General features: G+C 40.7%; 1 protein-coding gene across 15 annotated transcripts in view; it reads right to left on the bottom strand.

Annotated features, from left to right (window-relative positions):
* Window positions 1-22,004, bottom strand: part of LRCH3 (leucine rich repeats and calponin homology domain containing 3) — a 117,648-nt gene that overhangs the window by 79,251 nt on the left and 16,393 nt on the right. For all 15 annotated transcript variants that reach the window (XM_033213246.1, XM_033213252.1, XM_033213245.1 and 12 more), the window contains exons 2-4: window positions 8,011-8,155; window positions 5,133-5,259; window positions 2,041-2,146 (exon numbers count right to left, since the gene is read on the bottom strand). In XM_033213246.1, the coding sequence (XP_033069137.1) occupies window positions 2,041-2,146; window positions 5,133-5,259; window positions 8,011-8,155 (378 nt within the window). The remainder of the gene's footprint in view (window positions 1-2,040; window positions 2,147-5,132; window positions 5,260-8,010; window positions 8,156-22,004) is intronic.

The raw sequence follows: 22,004 nt of genomic DNA, 5'->3' as shown, positions 1-22,004 counted from the left end.
GCCCTGAGGATAAAAGGTGGGAAGGTTCCTGGACAAGCCAAGTGAGAGGAAAGACATGCGAGATTTTGGCTGCAGTAAAGTATATAAAAGTGGACTGAAAAGGTCACGTTCTTACACATTTACTTGGAATCCAAAATGTCAAAGCTCCACTAGTACTTCAGAACTAAATATTATGCTGGATCAAATTGGTATAAATATTTGAATTCTACAGGGAAAGTGAAAACATCATTAGTTAATTCAACATGTATTGTGGCCAGGCGCAGTGGCTCACACCTGTAATCCTAACACTCTGAGAGACTGAGGCAAGTGGATCTCTTGACCCCAGGAGTTTGAGACCAGCCTGGGCAACATGGCAAAACCCGTCACTGCTAAAAATACAAAAATTAGCTGGGCATGGTGGCGAGTGCCCGTAGTCTAAGCTACCTGGGAGGCTGAGGTGAGAGGATCACCTAAACCTGGGAAGTCGAGGCTGCACAAGCCATGTTCGTGCCACCGCACTCTAGCCTGGGTATTGGGAGTGAGACCCTGTCTCAAAACAAACAAAATATTAATTGTACACTGTAGTCATATTTTGTCAAATAACCTAGAAAATCACTGTCATGAAAACACCTTGAGAAGACTCATTGGTATTTTACAATAAATTTCTGTATATGATTCAAATTAATCTAGAGAATAGTGCAGGGGAAAGTAAATGAGAGCACAGCTGAGACAAGACTTGCCATGAGCTGATGACTCTTATTGCTGGGTGATGAGCAGAAACATATAGAAGAAATATATATTCTGGATCTCATAAAATAACAGCTCTCATTTTCATCTTCCTTTCTAGCATTGTTTATTAATTTGTGAAAGATTGATAAATTAGACTTAATTAATTTGTTTAATCATTTTTATCATTCAAATACATATTTGAATGATATGGCTTGTAGTCAGCCTAAGTAAGATAACCTGTCTCTTAGCACAGTCTCTCACCCCATTTATCATTCACTCTACACATCACCTCTACATGGTTCATTAGCCTCTGTTTGAACATCTCTAGTGATTGGTAAAGTTAAGTTCAGGTCAGAGTCCATTTTTAAGTGAGTGCTAACTGCGGGAATGTTTTTCATTATACTATATACACTATCTCCTTATCCAAACATGTTACATTTCCCCCAAACAGTCATGCTTACTGAAATTTCCAGTGACTCTACCCTGAGTTATTGATTACACTGGTTGACAATATCTAAAAATAAAATCAAAGGTCAAGAGTTATCAAACCTTTTCATTGAAGAGGCTTTTAAAATCCATAGTGGAACAGATAACCCTATTAAATAAACCATTAGATTTCAAACACTGGACGTAACACACTGTCTCTCACACACACACACACACACATACATACACACTCTCTCTCTCTTTTTTTTTTTTCTTTTTTTTGAGACGCAGTCTCGCTCTGTCGCCCAGGCTGGAGTACAGTGGCCGGATCTCAGCTCACTGCAAGCTCCGCCTCCTGGGTTCACGCCATTCTCCTGCCTCAGCCTCCCGAGTAGCTGGGACTACAGGCGCCCGCCACCTCGCCCGGCTAGATTTTTGTATTTTTTTAGTAGAGACGGGGTTTCACCATGTTTCATCAGGATGGTCTCCATCTCCTGACCTCGTGATCCGCCCGTCTCGGCCTCCCTCTCTCCCTTTTTTCTAAACAGGGTCTCTTTCTGGTGCTCAGGCTAGAGAGCAGTGACGCCACCACAGCTCACTGCAGCCTTGGCCTCCTGGGCTCAGGGACTCCTCCCACCTCAGCTTCCTGAGTAGCTGGGATTACAAGAGTATGCCAGCTCACGGGGCTAAATTTGTTAATTTTTTGTAGAGACAGACTCTCTATGTTGCCCAGGCTGGTCTGGAATTCCTGGGTTCAAGCAATCCTCCCTCCTCTGCCTCTAAAAGTGTTGGGATTACAGGCATGAGTCACAGCGCCCAGCCTGGATGTAACCCTTATACATTTTTGTCTTGATTGGTCTGAGAGAGCTTTAAAATAATAATAATAATCATTTCATAGTTTCTTACCTTCAGGCAAATGTACTAGGTGATTTCTTCTTACATTAAGGTCTCTCAAGGCCTCCAGGTTACCAATTTGGGAAGGTATAGTTTGAATTTCATTGCAGCTCACATCCTATTTTGAAAAGATACAAAATAAAGATTGTCCTAACATTACAAACTTGCCTACTTTAAACTGTCTATAAAATTAGGTATGTTTGGGAGACCTTCTGGTATCTTACTTAATAGCTTAATTCAACGGTTCTGACAAGCAACTACCTACAGGCTCCAAGATTAATAAATTCAGAATACTGTAAATCTGAGGTCAGCCAAGGTAATTTGCAAACCCATCATTATGTGAACAGAGGGAAGCTGCCACATTAACACTTAAAACTGTGCCAATACGACTGAAAGAAATAACACATTTACTATTTAGAAAAGGCCGCCTGCTGCCGAGTGTGGTGCTCACGCCTACTCCCAGCACTTTGGGAAGCTGAGGCAGGTGGTTCGCATGAGACCAGCAGTTTCAGACCAGCCTGGGCAACATGGTAAGGATTCGTCTCTATTTTCTTTTTTTAAAAAAGAAAGAAGAATTAAACAAGACCACTTGCCAAATTTTTCAATAAGCTTCAAACGTTATTTTTTAATATTCTTAAAATATGCTTAGAGAAAAGACTAGTTTTACTTTTCCTACCAATTAATAATTGAAGTAGAATCAGAAGCTAGACTTTTTTTTTTTTTTTTGAGATGGAGTCTCGCTCTGCCGCCCAGGCTAGAGGTGCAGTGGTGTGATCTCGGCTCACTGCAAGCTCCGCCTCCCAGTTCCAGCAATTCTCCTGCCTCAGCCTCCCAAGTAGCTGGGATTACAGGCACCAACCACCATGCCCGGCTAATTTTTGTATTTTTAGTAGAGATGGGGTTTCACCATGTTGACCATGCTGGTCTGAAACTCCTGACCTCAGGTGATCCACCTGCCTCGGCCTCCCAAAGTGCTGGGATTACAGGCAAGAGCCACTGTGCCTGGCCAGAAGCTAGACTTCTCAGTCCAATGTTCTAGGCATTAAAAGGGTTCTAAAAGAAGTTGAAAGGATATAGGTTCGAATCCTAGCTAGGAAAAAAAAAATTTGAAAGGATAGAAAAATTGAGTTTGAACCAAAAGGTAACAGCAATACATAATCACTCAGAAAATACGTATGCAGAAAACAGCAGTTTGCGTTCACTTACTGAAGAGGAAAAAAATAGTGAGCCAACAAGGATGTTGCTGAAAGACCATCAGATGGGAATGGAGAGCTTTAGGGACACTCATTTATGAATTTTTTCTTTTTTTTGAGACGGAGTCTCACTCTGTCGCCCAGGCTGGAGTACAGTGGTGTGATCTCAGCTCACTGCAACTCTGCCTCCTGGGTTCAAGTGATTCTCCTGCCTCAGCCTCCCAAGTTGCTGGGATAACAGGTGTCACCATGCCTGGCTAATTTTTGTATTTTTAGTAGAGACGGGGTTTCACCATGTTGACCAGGCTGGTCTCAACCTCCTGACCTCAGGTGATTTGCCTGCCTCGGCCTCTCAAAGTGCTAAGATTACAAGCGTGAGCCACTGCGCCCAGCCAGGACACTAATTCTTATTCTGCCATAATTTCCTTATATGACTGAGGATATCAATTAACCTCTCTTGTAGAAAACGAAAAGCTTCTGTAACACATCTCTATCTTTTAAGTATTTAGGACTGAATAGGTAGAAACAAAATGTTTAAATGATTTGAAAATAAGAATTTGAATTAGAGTATAGTTTACTTCTAGTTCATGTTTTTAACCCAAGTTCTGAAGAGATGCTGATAAACATACATTCTGACCTTTATGTCCTAGGTCTAACTGGCTCCAAAAATAGTGGTCTAGAATGTAGACTCTAGTTTTAATATATTTGTAGATTTTCACAAGTAACCTCTTACATTCATAATCTAACTGAAAAACGTGATTCAACTATATTACATACGTATTAATTTATGATAACCATCTTCCATCTTTGTTAATAAACCTACATGAAACCAGACCCCTAATCCTAATGGAGGTAATTGTATTTGACCACTTCAGAACGACTGAAGATAGTCTAGTTTCAAATACTACTTCTGTTATATAACCTTAGGCAAATTATTTAACCTATTTTGAGTGCTAGCTTCCTTAGTTATAAAATGAAAATAATTTTAGTAATCAATTCATTATTATGGTGATTAAATGAGAAAATTGTTATTCCCATGCTCAGAAGGTAAATACTCAAGAAGTGATTAGGTGAAGGAGTTCAATTAAGCGTCTTAGAAAACAAATGGCAATAGGGCCGGGCGCGGTGGCTCAGGCCTGTAATCCCAGCACTTTGGGAGGCCGAGGTGGGCGGATCACAAGGTCAGGAGATTGAGACCATCCTGGCTACCATGGTAAAACCCTGTCTCTACTAAAAATACAAAAAATTAGCCAGGCATGGTGGCGGGCGCCTCTAGTCCCAGCTACTCGGGAGGCTGAGGCAGGAGAATCCCTTGAAACCAGGAGGTGGAGCCAAGATCTCAGTGAGCCAAGATCGCGCCACTGCACTCCAGCCTGGGCGACAGAGTGAGACTCCATCTCCAAAAACACAAAACAAAACAAAACAAAAACACATAGCAATGAAGTATATTTTACTTTATAAAGTGGGAGATAGGTTCTAAAGATATAATGTAAGGCAAAAAATAAACCTAACCTTTGTAGTGCCATTCCCCTATAGGAGCTAATAAAAAATCAGAATATTGATGATACAAATACATTCATTTTGAAAAATTCAATTATATTAACACATCTCAAAAATTTAATGACATAGAAATCATCTAATATTGGTTAGAACATAATTCTAATGACTTTTTCCCATCTGTGTGGGCCGATTAGGCTTGTACTTTCAGTTCTTAGTTCTGTGTGCCAACCACTTGAGTACTGAAAATTCAGTACATGATTCATTACCAATACTGGCAAATAAGTCAAAAACATATCTCAATAATAAATCTTGGCCATATAAGAGACTATGGTACGACTTTGTATACATCTCTCTCTCCAAGGTTTCATACACAAACGCACGCGCGCTGGACGATCAAAAATATTAACTTACAAGTTCCATCAAATGTCTAAGGTGTCCAATTTCTTCTGGAAGTGATACCAATTTGTTATTACTAGCAATTAAGACTTTCAACGGCAAATTACACAAGTGTACCGGCAATGTTGACAGTTGGTTCCGACTAAATGGGTAAGCAGAAAGAGAAGAATCAGAGTCCACCACTGAAGAAAAGTTTTCCCTTTCTCACTCTATACTCAGTAAAATAACAAATATGAGTCTTGCAAGAAACAAACAGGGTACTGGAGTTCTAGCCTTCGTTTTATTGGTGATCGCTTTATGGTTACAGGTACACTGTTGAACTTAATCTACATCTTACAGAGATTTCTCATCTGTAAACTGAAGATCTTCGTATCTCCCTACCTATCTTACAGGGCTACTGCACAAGAAAACTCCTTGGTAAACAATGAAGTACTACATAAACATAGTATTGTTTTATTAAAGTAAAATTTATGCAGGAAAATTTTTTTTAAAAGGTAGATAATATCATTCTCCTTTCTTCCGAAGATTTCTTTCTTTCTTTCTTTCTTTTTTTTTTTTTGAGACAGAGCCTCGCTCTGTCACCCAGGCTGGAGTGCAGTGGTGCGATCTCGACTCACTGCAACCTCTGCCTCCCGGGTTTACGCCATTCTCCTGCCTCAGCCTCCCGAGTAGCTGGGACTACAGGCGCCCGCCACCACGCCTGGCTAACTTTTTTTGTATTTTTAGTAGAGACGGGGTTTCACCGTATTAGCCAGGATGGTCTCGATCTCCTGACCTCATGATCCGCCCGTCTCGGCCTCCCAAAGTGCTGGGATTACGGGCGTGAGCCACTGCGCCCAGCCTGAAGAATATTTCTAAACAAAACTTGTAATCTGTTTCCCTCATCATTACAATATTATAATCAAATGCACATAAATGGTGAAAATATGGCAGTAAGTTGTGATTTCACAGATCACACCAAGTTACAGGTAAATAATTTTTATTTATACAAAAACATGCAAACCAGAACTAAAAGTACAATAATAAAACACATCTATCGGCCGGGCGCAGTGGCTCACTCCTGTAATCCCAGCACTTTGGGAGGCCAAGGCAGGTGGATCACCTGAGGTCGAGAGTTTGAGACCAGCTTGGCCAACATGGTGAAACCGTTTCTACTAAAAATACAAAATTAGCCGGACGTGGTGGCGGGCACCTGTAATCCCAGCTACTCGGGAGGCTGAGGCAGGAGAATGGCTTGAACCCGGAAGATGGAGGTTGTGGTGAGCCAAGATCGTGCCACTGCACTCCAGCCTGGACAACAAGAGCAAATCCCTGTCTCAAAACAAAAAGAAAAAAGAAAAAAGAAAAACACCAAAAAAACCCCACATCTATCAAGATTAAAATAAACTAGATTTTTACGTATGTAAATTCAACGTCTTATTCCTTAGGACCAATTCCCTCCCCATTTGTAAGATCTTTTACTGAGATCATAAGCCTTTAACACTTTTTTTTTTTTTGAGACAGAGTCTCGCTCTGTCGCCCAGGCTGGAGTGCAGTGGCTGGATCTCAGCTCACTGCAATCTCCGCCTCCTGGGTTTACACCATTCTCCTGCCTCAGCCTCCCGAGTAGCTGGGACTATAGGCGCCTGCCACCACGTCCGGCTAGGTTTTTTTTTTTTTTTTTGTATTTTTAGTAGAGACGGGGTTTCACCATGTTTCATCAGGATGGTCTCGATCTCCTGACCTCGTAATCCGCCGTCTCAGCCTCCCAAAGTGCTGGGATTACAGGCTTGAGCCACCGCGCCCGGCCAAGCCTTTAACACTTTTTAGGCCAGTAACAATTCCACTCCCAGACATCTATCTTATGGAAAGAGAAAAGTAAACATTTACATACAAAATTCTCTGCTAATATTATTTCTATCATGGTAAAAAAACTGGAAGAAACGAAAGATCCCAGAGGAAAATGTATTTTCAACAGTATATAAACTGTACAATAATTACATACAAAAATAGTTTTAAATAATGTTTCATAAGGGGAAAACTCATTTAAAAATTTGACTAAAAACCTGGAAAAACAGAAGGAAAAGATCACTTATAAAATTCAGATACATTTTGATGAATTTCCTTTATATTTTTCCACATTTGCACATTATTTTCAATGAACATTTGCAACTTTTATAGTGAAATAAAACAACAAAAAAGTTATTTTAAGATGTGAAAGTGGAGTAGACTAGTTGAATAAACGCATTTATACATTCGAAACTAAACATGCAAAAATACATGGTCACAAGAAACAAAGTAATTTCAGATCTATTATTCTTATTTAATGAAGCTAATTAGAAAATGTAATTGGAGAAGCACTGCTGCAAGACTGCTGCAAGCTCATTAGGCAAATGGCTAGTAAGGTTTGTTAATTACAGGCATTCCCAACTAACAACAGCTGACTTACAATTTGTGGCTTCATGATGGTGGGAAAACAATACACATTCAGTAGAAACTTTATTACACTATCTAGTACATTGTATGAGCTATTCAATACTTTATTATAAAACAGGCCTCGTGGTAGACGATTTTGCTCAACTGTAGCCTACTGTAAGTGTTTTGAGCACATTTAAAGGAGGCTAGGCTAGGCTATAATATTTGACGGATTATGTGGGAAATGCATTTTCAACTTAGACGGGTTTACTGTGATGTAACCCCACTGTAAGTCAGGGAGCATCTGCACTGCAAAGCCAAAGACAAACGGAGAAACTGGAGGGACATAGGAATACTGTCAATATACCCAAGAGCACATACAGAAACTGCTGACATGGGTAGATAGCATATATATAGGTAAATATTTTAGGGAAAGAGAGGGGAAAATTGAAAAGGTCACATAAAACCAAAAATTTAAAAAAGAAAACAACATTCTTACCTAATATTTAAAAACGTTAGCGCTTGCAGGTTTAAAATTGCCTCTGGAATATACCGAATACAATTTTGGTACAAGTTGAGATTTTCCAGAGAAACAAAGTGACATGCTTCTACAGGAATTTCTGAAAGACGATTTCGTGACAGGTCTAAAAGAAAAATTAAATTAGGTTTAAAATCAGTCGTTGGAACTTATTTTATTGAAATGTTTTGATTTTCCACATAAACTAAAAAATGAAAATATTATTCTTTAAAAGTAACACAACCTCTAAGGCATATATCTGCTTACAAATTATATCAAAGATTGTATCAATCAGTTCCAAATATCCTAAAACAAATAGATCTCTAAAATCCACCTTTCTAAAGGCACAGAAAATATGCTGAGGTTTTTGAAAAGCAAAACAAAAAATACTGTCCTTTTATTTACCAAAGATGATCAAGGTCAGGTCACAAGGACTCAGGAAGCATCTTTGCTCCCAACGGCCAAAGATGAGGCAATCTGAGCTTTGATAAAGATGACTGCAAGAGACTGAAATTCATTACATATATTGAACTACATGAGCTTATGACACACACCCGAAAAAGATGACAGAGAACTAATACAGTATCTTGTAAACTGGTGATAGGGTTTGGCTGTGTCCCCATCCAAGTCTCCACTTGAATTGTATTCCCCAGAATTCCCACATGCTGTGGGAGGGACCCAGTGGAGAGGTAACTGAATCACAGAGGCCGGTTTCTCCCGTGTTATTCTCATGATAGTGAGTAAGTCTCACGAGATCTTATGGGTTTATCAGGGATTTCCACTTTTGCTCCCTCCTCATTTTCTCTTGCCGCTGCTGTGTAAGTAAGTACCTTTCGCCTCCTGCCATGATTCTGAGGCCTCCCAGCCATGTGGAACTGTAAGTCCAATTAAACCTCCTTTTGTTCCCAGTTTCAGGTATGTGTTTATCAGCAGCATGAAAACAAACTAATACAACTGAAGGAAAAATCAAACATTTGAGGAAATTAAGAGGAAAAAAAAAATCAAACATTTATCCTGCCTTCCCTATATAAAGGTATCATTGAGTAAACAATAGATGAATGGGAGCATCTCACTATAAAAGTATTCTAGCTACGAATAAAAAAGAATGATAGACTATCACAATTGTGAAACCCCTATGAATTAATGGATCTAGAATTAAACATCAACAGCTGTGATCTTTACAAAACACAATCTGAAATTACACGCCTCAGGCCAGGCACAGTGGCTTATGCCTGTAATCCCAGCACTTTGGGAGGCCAAGGCAGGTGGATCACTTGAGGTCAGGAATTTGAGACCAGCCTGCCCAACATGGTGAAACCCCATCTCTACTAAAAACACAAAAATTAGCTGGGCGTGGTGGTGGCACACACCTGTAATCCCAGCTACTTGGGAAGCTGAGGCAGGAGAATTGCTTGAACCTGGGAGGCAGAGGTTGCAGTGAGCAGAGACAGAGCCACCGCACACCAGCCTGGGTAACAGAGCGAGATTCTGTCTCAAAAAAGAAAAAAAAAAAAAGAAATTATACGCCTCCCATTAGAAGAACAGAACATTACCTGTGGTCTTGCCAAAGGAACAGAACCTGAGTCTGATTAAGCATCTGGATCAGCTGCAAACTTTCAGAAAATGCAGAGGACAAAGGAATATCTCTATCAATCTATTTATCAATACCCACTTTGATTTAATTAATTACTGTGAGATTCATTTGCTTACCATGTTTTCTCTTTTTTTTAAATCATAAAGTCACTGTCGGGAATGACTACAGTCAACGATCATTTATTGTACATTTTGAAATAACTCAAAGAGTATGATTGGATTGTAACACGGCATCAGTGCTTGGGGTGATGGATACCCCGTTTACCCTGATGTGATTATTCCACATTGTATGGCTCTATCAGAGCATCTCACAGACCCCATAAATACATGCAGCCATGATGCACTCACAGAAATTTTAAAAACTACAGTAAGATACCACTTCATACCCATTCAGACAACTATTATTAAAAAAGGAAAAAAACAACAAGTGTTGGTAAGAATGTGGAGAAATCAGAACCTTTGTGCTTTGCGAGCTGGAAAGTAAAATGGTACAGCCACTGTGGAAAAGAATATGGCAGTTCCTCAAAAAATTAAACATAGAATTATATTTATGATCCATACAATCCAACAATTCTACTTCTGGGTATATAATGAAAAGAACTGGTTGGGTGCAGTGGCTTGCGCCTGTAATCCCAGCACTTTGACAGGCCGAGGTGTGTGGATCACTTGAGGTCAGGAGTGTGAGACTAGCCTGGCCAACATGGCAAAACCCTGTCTCTACAAAAGACACAAAAATTAGCCAGGCATGGTGGCATGTGCCTGTAATCTCAGCTACTTGGGAGTCTGAGACAGGAGAATCACTTGAACCCAGGAGGCTGTTTGAAGGCTTCTCAAAAAACTAAAAACAGAGCTACCATATGATCCAGCTTGGTTGCAGTGAGCCAAGATGGTGCCTACACTCCAGCTTGGGCGACAGAGCGAGACTCCACCTCAAAAAAAAAAAAAAAAAAGAACTGAAAGCAGGGACTTGAACAGGTATTTGTAGGCCAATATGTACATCAGCATTATTCACAACTGTCAAAAGGTGGAAACAAAACAAATGTCTACCAATGGGTGAACAGATATTTCCATAAATGTGTTATACGCACACAATGGAATATTATTCTACATTCAAAAAGGAATAAAATTCTTTGACATGCTACAACATGAAGTTTGCAAACATTATGGTAAGTGAAATATGCCAGACATCAAAGGACAAATATGATTCCATTTATATGAAGTCCCTAGAACAGCCAAATTCATAAAGACATAAAGCAGAATGATTACCAGGAAGTAATGAAGAGTGAGTGTTTAATGCATACAGAGTTGCAGTCTGGGATAATGAAAAAAGTTCTAGAAGTGGATTTAGTTGGTGATAGCCACACAACAGTATGAAGGCTCTTAATACCACTGAACAGATGCTTAAAAATGGGTAAAATGGCATATTTTACCACAATTTAAAAAATCAAATATGTAGTTTTCAAAGTAGAAAAGAAATGTAATCTGCCTCTTCTTAGTGACATGTACCTTAAAAATCTCTAAAATTATGGACTTTTCTAATAACCATATCTTATGTCTCAGCAATAAAATGAAAAATACAGAAATTACAGAAACAAAATTCCAAAGTATTCCTGAACTTCAAATCTCAAAAATTAGTCTCACAACTGTGTAACGGAGACTGGCAGTTAGTAACTTCTTTCCTTCTTAACCCCATTTCTCTCTGCCAGGGAGAAAAATGCTTAATATTTCATTCTATTTGGCTATGTAATTATGACATTAGGACTTATTTCTTTAAATCTCAGTAACTAAGCCAGGAAAACTACAGTTCACTGCAGTCCAAACACAAATTAATGTTTTCAACAGTACGACATTTATTAAGAAATGCTAGCAGTCAAAAGTCTTATGTTCTTCCAGTAACTCCTTCAGGCAATCCCACAAAGTGACGTCATCCTTACCCAATCAGCCCCTTATGCAAAACCCACATATACAGTACGCTCATTTTCTGTGAGAACAGACACTACTATGAGCCCATTACGCAAAACCCACATGTACAGGACAATCATTTTCTGTGAGAACAGACACTACTATGAATGTGAAAATGGCCAGAGATGATGACAAATAATCTGTATAAGAGAGTTTCAACACTCAGCAATGTAAAATTGTAAAGAATAGTATAAGAATAATATCCTTTAACATATAAAGAAATGGTAAATGCAAACTACGAAAATTTCTAAAATAACACAATCAATATGAAATAAACTAAAAAGTAATTTTCAAAAAGTCAAGTTCCTAAAGATTTATATAAAAGTAATAATTTAAAATACGATTTGATGGCTATTTAACAAATCCCAGTGATACTGTGCGCGGTGCGTCCCACAGACAAAAGAATGCAAGCAGCAGCCCAGTAACTGAAGACCCTGTGATGAGTCACCAGAGTGCGTCACACTATTCAGCCTTTCTATTCACATTTGTCACACTGAAAAACACTCTCTGCTTAGGTATTTCCTTTTCGTTTTCAACCACCTTACCACTCCCATGACAATTTTATTGAGATAATGCAATAAAAATCATTTTAACTATTAATATTAATTATGTAACCCAGGGAGATCACAAAACATAGTTTTTCTAATGCTTGTCATTCAAAAGTCTGGTTTTTTTTTTTACCTGACTTTAGTTTACTTTTAAAAACCGTTAACTTTTATTTTATCAAAATAGTAACTTTAAATGCCAATTAGTGACTTTTCCTATTTTTTCTGTATATTTTACCACAATAATTTAAAAAATTAAATGTGTATACTCAAAGTAGAAATGTAATCTGCCTCTTGTTAGTGACATGTACCTTTAAAATCTCTAAAATTATGTAAAATTTTAATTTATAACTAAAAACCCTAGGTAATATAAATAAAACAGATACAAGGTTGAGAGAAGATGGCTAGGGACCTCAGGACTCAAGGAACAACAGCAATGATTTCCCTGGGTTTTCTTTTTGCCTCATGTATCCCAGACTTGGAGCTGACCTCTCCAAGTTTAAAATTAAAATAGCCAGGCATGGTAGTTTATGCCTGTAATCCCAGCATTTTGAGAGGCAGAGGCTGGTGAATCACCTGAGGTCAGGAGTTGGAGATCAGCCTGACCAACATGGTGAAAGCCCTGTTTCTACAATAAATACAAAAATTAGCTGGGCATGGCGGTGGCCACCTGTAATCTCAGCTCCTCAGGAGGCTGAGGCAGGAGAATCCCTTGAACCCAGGAGGCGGAGGTTGCAGTGAGCCGAGATCATGCTGCTGAACTCCAACCTGGGAGTGAAACTCCATCTCAAAAAACAAAAATAACAAAATAATAATAAAGCACCAGGAAAGGGTAGCTTAGCAAGACAGAAAACTTTTAGACAATAACTGCTCTATTCCACCCAAATATGTCCGAAAAAACTGGAAAAAAACAGGCTTCCCATGCAACCTCTGAGAAGCCTCACCCCTACTCAAAGGTTACATGGGGAGCCTAAATCTCCATCCTTGCCAGACTGTAATGACTCTTATAATCCCCAAAATGCACAACTGAAAACATTTATAATACTAAGGACCAGGAAGATCTCAAACTGGATAAAAAACAATAAATGCCAACACTAAGATGACAGAGATGTTAGACCATCCTAAGAATGCTTCAGAGAGCAATTACAAACTCTTGTAACAAATGAAAACCAGAAAGCCTCAACAACAACAAAAAAAACAGAAGATCTCAAGAAAGAAGATATGAAGGGGAAACAAACAGAAAAAGCTCAATGGATGGCTCCACAGCAGAGTGGAGGGCAGAGAGGAAGGAATGTGGGAGCCGCAAGACAGAACAGAAATTACCCAGTCTCAACAACAGAGAGAAAACAGACTGGAAAAAAAAAAAAAAAAACCTGAACAGAGCAAGGACTATGGGACTGCAACAATAATCTAACACTCATGTCATCAGAATCCTGGAAAAAGAGAAGGAGGTCAGGGCTGAACACTTCAGCATTTCTCAGGGCTGAAAAACGAACTGAAGAGATCGCTTCCTAAGTCTGGCAAGAGTCATGAACCTATAGATTCAAGAAGCTAAGCAAACCCCAAAGAGGATAAACCCAAAGACATCCACAAGGCACATTCTAGTCAAACTTCTGAAAACTGAAGACAGAGAAAAAAAAGTCTTTTTTTTTTTTTTTTTTCCAGACAGGGTCTCCCTCTGTTACCCCAGCTGGAGTACACTGGCACCATCATGGCTCACTGCAACCTCTACCTCTTGGGCTCGAGAGATCCTCCCACCTCAGCCTCCTGAGTAGCTGGGACTACAGGCACACGCCACCACTCCTGGCTAATTTTTGTATTTTTTATAGAGAAGAGGTCTCACTATGTTGTCCAGGCTGGTCCTGAACTCCTGGCCTCAAGTGATTCTCCTGCCTTAGCCTCCCAAAGTGCTGGGATAACAGGCATGAGCCACCATGCCTGGCCAAGAAAAAAAAAATCTTGAAAGCAGTAAGAGAGAAACAATTGAAATGATAGTAGATTTCATATCAGAAACCACGGAAGCCAGAAACCACGGAAGCCAGAAAGAAGTGGCACAACATCATCCTTTTTTTTTTTTTTTTGAGACAGTCTCACTCTGTCACCCAGGTTGGAGTGCAATGGCACGATCATGGCTCACTGCAGCTCTGATCTCCTGGGCTCGGGTGATCCTCCCACCTCAGCCTTCCAGATAGCTGAGACTACAAGCATGTGCCGCCATGCCCAGCTAATTTTTTGTAGAGATGGGGTTTTGCCATGTTGCCTAGGCTGGTCTTGAACCCCTGGGCTCAAGTGATCTGCTCATCTCGGCCTCCGAAAGTGTTGCAATTACACTATGCCTGGCCCAACATCTTTCAAACACTAAAAGAAAAGACTGTTCACCCAGAATTGTATATATATCCAGCAAAATGTCCTTCAGGAATCAAGAGGAGATCAACACATTCTCAGATGAATGAAAACTAAGAGAGTCTGTAGCAGCAGATGTAATCTAAAAGAATGAGTCATGGAAGTTCTCTAAATAGAAAGGAAGTGGTGAAAGAAAGGAATCTTAAAACACCAAGAAAGGACACAGCGTATTAGTTTGCTAGAGCTGAAAATACCACACAGTGGGCAGCTGAAACAATACAAACGTATTTTCTCACAATTCTGGAGGTTGGAAGTCTGAGATGAAGGTGTGAGCAGGACTGGCTTCTTCTGAGGTCTCTCACTGGCTTGCAGATGCTGTCTTCTGAGTCTTCATGTCATCTTTCCTCTCTGTCAGTCTTTATCCTAATCTCCTTTTACGGGGACATCACTTCCAACTAAATGATGCCATCTTGACTTAACTACCTCTTTAAAAGTACTATCTCCAAACACCATCGCAGGTACTGAGACTTAGGACTTCAATGTATGAATTTGTGGGTGAGGGATGAAATTCAGTACATAACACTAAGCAAAAATATGGGTAAATACAAAAGACTTTCCTTCTCTAGAGTTTTCCAAATTATATTGGAAGCAAAAATTATAAGATTATTTTATGTGATGCTAATATTTAAATATTTATAGAGAAAATATTTAAGACAACAACAACAGGGAAAGTAAAGGGACGTGAAGGTGGTAAGGTTTCTATCCTTCACTCAAACTCATAAAATAACGATACCTACCAACAGACTCACAAGTCAGACATCTCTCATGCAGTACCTAGGGCAACAACTAAGAGAGCTACACAAAGAGATACGCTCAAAAACACTACAGAGAAACAAAAATGGAATTCTAAAAAATGTTCCAGAAATCCACGGGAAGGCAAGAAAAAGAACACAGAAAGGAAAACAAGGGAAACAACAAACAAAATGGCAGACTTAGGCCCTAACATATTAATAATGATATGAAATATAAATTATCTAAAAGACAGATCAAATGACCAAAATGCAGAGATTAGCAAAGTGGATTTAAAAACATGATGCAGCCAGGTGCGGTGGCTCATGCCTGTAATCCCAGCACTTTGGGAGGCCGAGGCAGACGGATCACAAGGTCAGGAGATGAGACCATCCTGGCTAACACGGTGAAACCCCGTCTCTATTAAAAATACAAAAAATTAGCCGGGCGAGGTGGCACCTGTAGTCCCAGCTACTCGGAAGGCTGAGGCAGGAGAATGGCGGGAACCCGGGAGGTGGAGCTGGCAGTAAGCTTAGATCGCGCCACTCACTCCAGCCTGGACGACAGAGCAAGACTCCGTCTTAGAAAAAAGAAAAAAGATGCAACTCTATGTTATCTACAAGAAACTCACTTCAAGTAGGACACAGGCTGAAAGTAAAAATTAGCACCCAAACAGGAGAGGTCTAATTCCTCGTTAACTCCCAATACGTGCCCCTTAAAGCAATCACTTTCAACTTTTGTGTGTGTGTGTGGTTTTTTTTTGGACACGGGGTCTTGCCCTGTCGCCCAGGCTGGAGTGCAGTGGTGCAGTCACAGCTCACTGCAACCTAGAACTCCTGGGCTCACGTGATTCTCCGACCTGAGCCTCCTAAGTAGCTGGGACCACAGGAATGTGGAACCATGCCAGGCTACTTTTTCCTTCAAATCTTTTGTAAAAATGGGGTCTCAGGGGTCGGGCGCAGTGGCTCACACCTGTAATCCCAGCATTTTGGGAGGCCGAGGCGGGCGGATCACCTGAGGTGAGGAGTTCAAGACTAGCCTGGCCAATATGGTAAAACTCCATCTCTACCAAAAAATACAATGAGTAGCGCAAAAGATACACAAGTCACAAGCCACAAAAGATGTACAACTCAAAGGTGCAAGTGAGTCGATTTCATCTGCAAGGTGCCTCCCATATGTATCACAAAGGCCCATCCAAAATGTAGTGGTTATGCCCCTGAAATAGGCTTGCTGCCCTCTGTATGCCTGGGCTGAGGGAGAGCCACGTCACCTGTCTGCAGTCCAGCTGGCACTCTGCAGGGCGGTGACTCTAGGACAGCAGGCACACGGTTTCCTGATCCATGGCTCACTGCCTCACTAACTCCGCGGCAGGCTTGTCAGCACGCGGCTATGACATCGGTGTTCTGAACTTGTACAACGTGCCCTAGAGTAGACCTTTTTTCTTTTTTCTTTTCATTATGCAGAACATGCCCTTTCCATCTAGAGTCTTGTGTTCCTCAGTTTTAAGAAACTGAAACAAGGCCGGGCGCTGTGGCTCACGCCTGTAAGCCTAGCATTTTGCGAGGCCGAGGTGGGCGGATTGCCTGAGCTCAGTTCACACAGTGAAACCCTGTCTCTACTAAAATACAAAAAATTAGCTGGGCGTGGCGGCGGGTGCCTGTGGTTCCAGCTGCTTGGGAGGCTGAGGCAGGAGAATCGCTTGAACCCGGGAGGCGGAAGTTGCAGTGAGCCAAAATCATGCCACTGCACTCCAGCCTGGGTGACAGAGCAAGACTCTGTCTCCAAAAAAAAAAAAAAGAAAGAAAAAGAAAAACTAAACGAATTATTTCCTCTCCCTTCTTCGTATTCTGTTTTCTCAATCCGGAACCTAATCGATGTTGAACCTCCTAGACTGATGTATTTTTCTGTTTCCTTTTTCCTGCTTCCTGGGAGATTTCCTCAACTTTATTTCTGAACGCCTCTGCTGAATTTTCTTTATTTCTGATAGATATGGTGCTTTCCATTTCCAAGAGCTCTGTCTTATTCTCTGAATTCCTGTGCCTTTTTTTTTTTTTCTTTGAGATGGAGTTTTGCTCTTGTTGCTCAGGCTGGAGTGCAATGGCTTGATCTTGGCTCACTGCAACCTCCACCTCCCAGGTTCAAGCGATTCTCCTGTTTCAGCCTCTATACTACACCAGACTAATTTTGTATTTTTAGTAGAGACAGGGTTTCACCATGTTAGCCAGGCTGGTCTCAAACTCCTGACCTCAGGTGAGGTCAGGCTGTGTCTGGCATTCCTATGCCCTTTTCTTAGACAGCCTCACTATATTCCATGTTGGCAGGACTTCCTTTCTGCCTTTTAGGATATCGATTCCAGGTTTTTGGAAGTTTCCTTTTGTCTGTTTTCTCTGGGCTCCTTTTGTTATGTTCCTCTCCGTCTTTGATGTCAGAAATGTTCTCCAAGGCCAGGCACTCACGCCTGTAATCCTAGCACTTTGGGAGGCGGAGGTGAGAGGATCATTTGAGCTCAGGAGTTTGAGACCAGCCTGAGCAACAGAGTAAGAACCCCTGTCTCTACTAAAATTTAAAAAAGACAGGGAAAAATGTTCTTCAAATAGCTAGTAGTGTTTAGTTTTCTTTTCATATTTAAAAACATAGACCAGGTGCAGTGACTCACACCTGTAATCCCAGCACTTTGGGAGGCTGAGGCGGGCGGCACCTGAAGTCGGGAGTTCGAGACCAGCCTGATCAATATGGAGAAACCCTGTCTCTACTAAAAATACAAAATTAGCCAGGCGTGGTGGCACATGCCTGTAATCCCAGCTACTTGGGAGGCTGAGGCAGGAGAGTCACTTGAACACGGGAGGCAGACATTGCGGTGAGCCAAGATCCCACCATTACACTCCAGCCTGGGCAACAAGAACGAAACTCCGTCTCAAAAAACAAAAAACAAAAGAAAACGTAACACTGAAATTCTGGTCGGAAGCTCTGTGTGTACACTTCCCTGTAAGGTACAACGTAGGGACCTGGCTGTTTCATTTGGGTTCTGTAAGTATCGATACCTTAAAATCTTTTCTCTTTTCCCCTAGATTTTCTCCAAAGACAAAAACTCCAATAACCAGAGGAGTATATCAGCCACGTAGAGAGATGCCTGGAGATCCTGCCATTCTGTATGCCAGTTGTCATCAGGTTTTCAATTTGGAGACATGTCCCCATCTTCAGCAAGCCTATACCCAATTCCAGACCCAGTTTTAGTCCCAGCCCTCTGAAGAAAAAGCCTCCTTGATTTTTCTGTTGCACATTCTTCTCCTTCAAAAATATGACAGAGGTAAGACCCTTAAGAAAATAGTGTCTTACTGGAAAAGTTATCAAGGATAGTCCACATATCATGTTTTATCAGTTTGCATCCATTTGATCCTCAGGAAAAGCAATCACATATTCTGAAGGACTCAAAAAAATGGCTTTCTTGGCCAGGCACAGTGGCTTACGCCTGTAATCCCAGCACTTTGGGAGGCCAAGATGGGTGGATCACTGAGGTTGGGAGCTCGAGACCAGCCTGACCAACATGGTGAAATCCCGGCTCTACTAAAAATCCAAAATTAGCAGGGCATGGTGGTGCATGCCTGTAATCCCAGCTACTCGAGAGGCTGAGGCAGGAGAATCACTTGAACCCGGGAGGCGGAGGTTGAGGTGAGCCGAGATAGCACCATTGCACTCCAGCCTGGGCAACAAGAGTGAAACTCTGTCTCAAACAAAAAGAAGGCTTTCTTCTCCAGTCATGTTTTCCACATATCCTAGGAGAGTGGGATGCTGAAAAATGTACGTAGGCTGATAAAATTTTGGTACATATTTCCAAAGCTCAGCTACGAGAAAACTTATAAGGAAATTTAACCAGAGAAATAAAAAATGAAATCAAACTCAGATTTAATTTAGCTAAGAGAACTATCTTGTAGTCTATAAACCTGGGTTCTAGTCTTGCTTAATTAGTGACATATGTTGGACTGGGACAAGGTCAATGTCACTTAATTGTGAAATGTAAAAATTGTGTAACAAAAACAAATGAAAGCTTTTCTTTGAAAAGGTGTTTTATGAGGTATTATTACAATGAAAACTTTGCTGCCAAACATAAAATTATTTGGTAACTTCTCACTTCAAATTAAAAAAAATTTAAAGATCACTAAAATAAAGACTTTCTCTAGAAATTTTAAAAGAAAACCTTTAAAATGATAACCAAAAATTTCAAGGTAAAACAAAATCCTTCAAGTACAATTCAGGAGGGAACTAAACGATACATGACAAAAACGACTTCAGCGAAAACTCCAGGAAAACATGATATTAACTACTAGTAGTAACCAGTCAACTATCTTCACTGTTCATATCAGAAGGAAGATGTCAGTTTAGGATCATGGCAGTTACAATACAGCCATTTAATCCTCTTATATACATTTTACATCATAATGAAATGTAAAGTAAGAATAACAAAACTAAAAGCTTTAATTTTTTTTTTAACTATTACTTCCTCTCCACCCTCCCCAGCGCACTATTTTCGGAAATAATCTCTCACTCTGTCCCCCAGGGGGAAATACAGTGATGCAATCACAGCTCACTGCAGGCTCAGACACCTGAGCTCAAGCCATCCTCCTGCCTCATCTTCCCAAGTAGCTGGGACTGCAGATGCATGGCACCATGCCCAGCTAATTTTGATTACTTTTTGTAGAAACCAGTGTCTCACTATGTTGCCCAGACTGATTCAAACTCCTGGCCTCAAGCAATCCTCCCACCTCAGCCTCCCAAAGTGCTGGAATTACAGGCGTGAGCCACCATGCCTGGCCTAAAAACATGTTATAACAAACTGGACTTGGTTTATTTAACATTCAAAGAGCATAATTCAAAAGCTATATCCATGCCTAGAACAGTGACTGAAACACAGGCAGAGAATATATTTTTACTAACTAAAAAAATACAGCACTGAAGCAAGCAGAGGAAGGAAAAGAAAGGTGAAAATTTTTAAAAAACTAACATTTGCTAAGCACATATATGCACTGGAACCTTTATTGCTCCATATGGCTATAATCTCATTTAATCTACAAACCCTCCTTATGAGGTAGACATTGCACAGATGAGGAAACCGCCATTTACGAAGGTTAGAAAACTTTCCTATGAGTCACACAAGGCTAGTAAGAGACAGTTCAGTCTCTTACTATACACAAACCTAGATTTCTCTGAATTCAAAGTCCATGCATAAGTATACTAGGTCTTCTGTACAAAGCACTATACTATAAATTATTTTAAAATGCTGAAAAACAGGTAAGTGACTAACAGGCAGCTGCATTATCCCAGTAAAAATGAGGGATTTTGAAAGAGTTATCATTTAGTGCAAATATTAGATACCATCATTAAACTACCTCTTCAGACACAGAGATTCTTACTTAATATCACCTTTAAGATGCATAGAGATTATAGGTTAGTTAACTATGGTATGCTTGCACTCCGCCATGCCACTGCACTGGATTTTTCTTCAGATCTTAAGAGAGAGAAGTTAAAAAAAAATTATAACGGGGGCTGGGCACGGGGGCTTACGCCTGTAATCCTCCAGCACTTTGGGAGGCTGATGCAGGCAGATCATGAGGTCAGGAGTTTGAGACCAGCCTGGCCAGCATGGTGAAACCCCGTCTCTACTAAAAATGCAAAAATTAGCCAGGCATGGTGGGGGCGCCTGTAGTCTCAGCTACTCAGGAGGCTGAGGCAGGAGAATCGCTTCAACCCAGGAGGCGGAGGTTGCAATGAGCTGAGATCACACCACTGCACTCCAGCCTGAGTGACAGAGCAAGACCCCATCTCAAAAAAAAAAAAAAAAATTACAATGGGAAGAAATGGGGGCTATTTTCTGAGTCTTACGCAGGATCCCTGCCCTACCACCTTTCAATATCTCCTGGAATTTTTATTCTTTTATTCTCCTAGGGAGAGAGGTAGCAGTAGGGAGATCATTATAATTTTTTAAAAGTATTTAATACATTTTTTTGTTGTTGAGACAGAGTCTCGCTCTGTCACCCAGGCTGGAGTGCAGTGGCGCAATCTCAGCTCCCTGCAACTTCTGCCTCCCGGGTTCACGCCATTCTCCTGCCTCAGCCTCCCGAGTAGCTGGGACTACAGGTGCCCACTACCATGCCCAGCTAATTTTTGTATTTTCAGTAGAGACAGGGTTTCGCCATGTTGGCCAGGCTGGTTTCGAACTCCTGACCTCGTGATCCACCTGCCTTGGCCTCCCGAAGTGCTGGGATTCCAGGCGTAAGCCGCTGTGTCCGGCAATAAAGCTTTTAATAAAATGTTTCATATTATGGTACGCGCTTTATCCCTCCCCCACCCCAAAATGATGCCTAAAAAGTAACAGGAAGCTTTTCAGGTTTTTAACAAAACAATATGGGTTGGGGGGAATGATGTAACCAAAGGTCACAGTTTCCACATAGCAAAAAGCAATGCACTAGGATAGGACTTCCAGATGCAAAGCTTTAACCATGAAGATTTAAAAATACTAGTCCTCCAAAATTGGAAGTCTAAAATTTAGATAAATTTCTCTGTGAACAGTCAAAAGTAATTACTACACTAAATTTGTTGGGAATTTTTTATAAATAAATTATACAATTACCATGAGATTTTCTACATTTCACAGCAGTGGTTATCCAGCTTCAGCAGGCATCAGACTGACCTGGAGGGCTTGTTAAAACAGACTGCTCAGGCCTACCCTGGAATTTCTGATACCACATG

This window comes from Trachypithecus francoisi, unplaced genomic scaffold (assembly GCF_009764315.1).
Source record: "Trachypithecus francoisi isolate TF-2019V2 unplaced genomic scaffold, Tfra_2.0 Lachesis_group0, whole genome shotgun sequence".
In the NCBI taxonomy this organism is placed as follows: Eukaryota; Metazoa; Chordata; class Mammalia; order Primates; family Cercopithecidae; genus Trachypithecus; species Trachypithecus francoisi.
The sequence above is the reverse complement of the archived record's forward strand: the minus strand, read 5'-3'. Positions and strand labels throughout refer to the sequence as shown.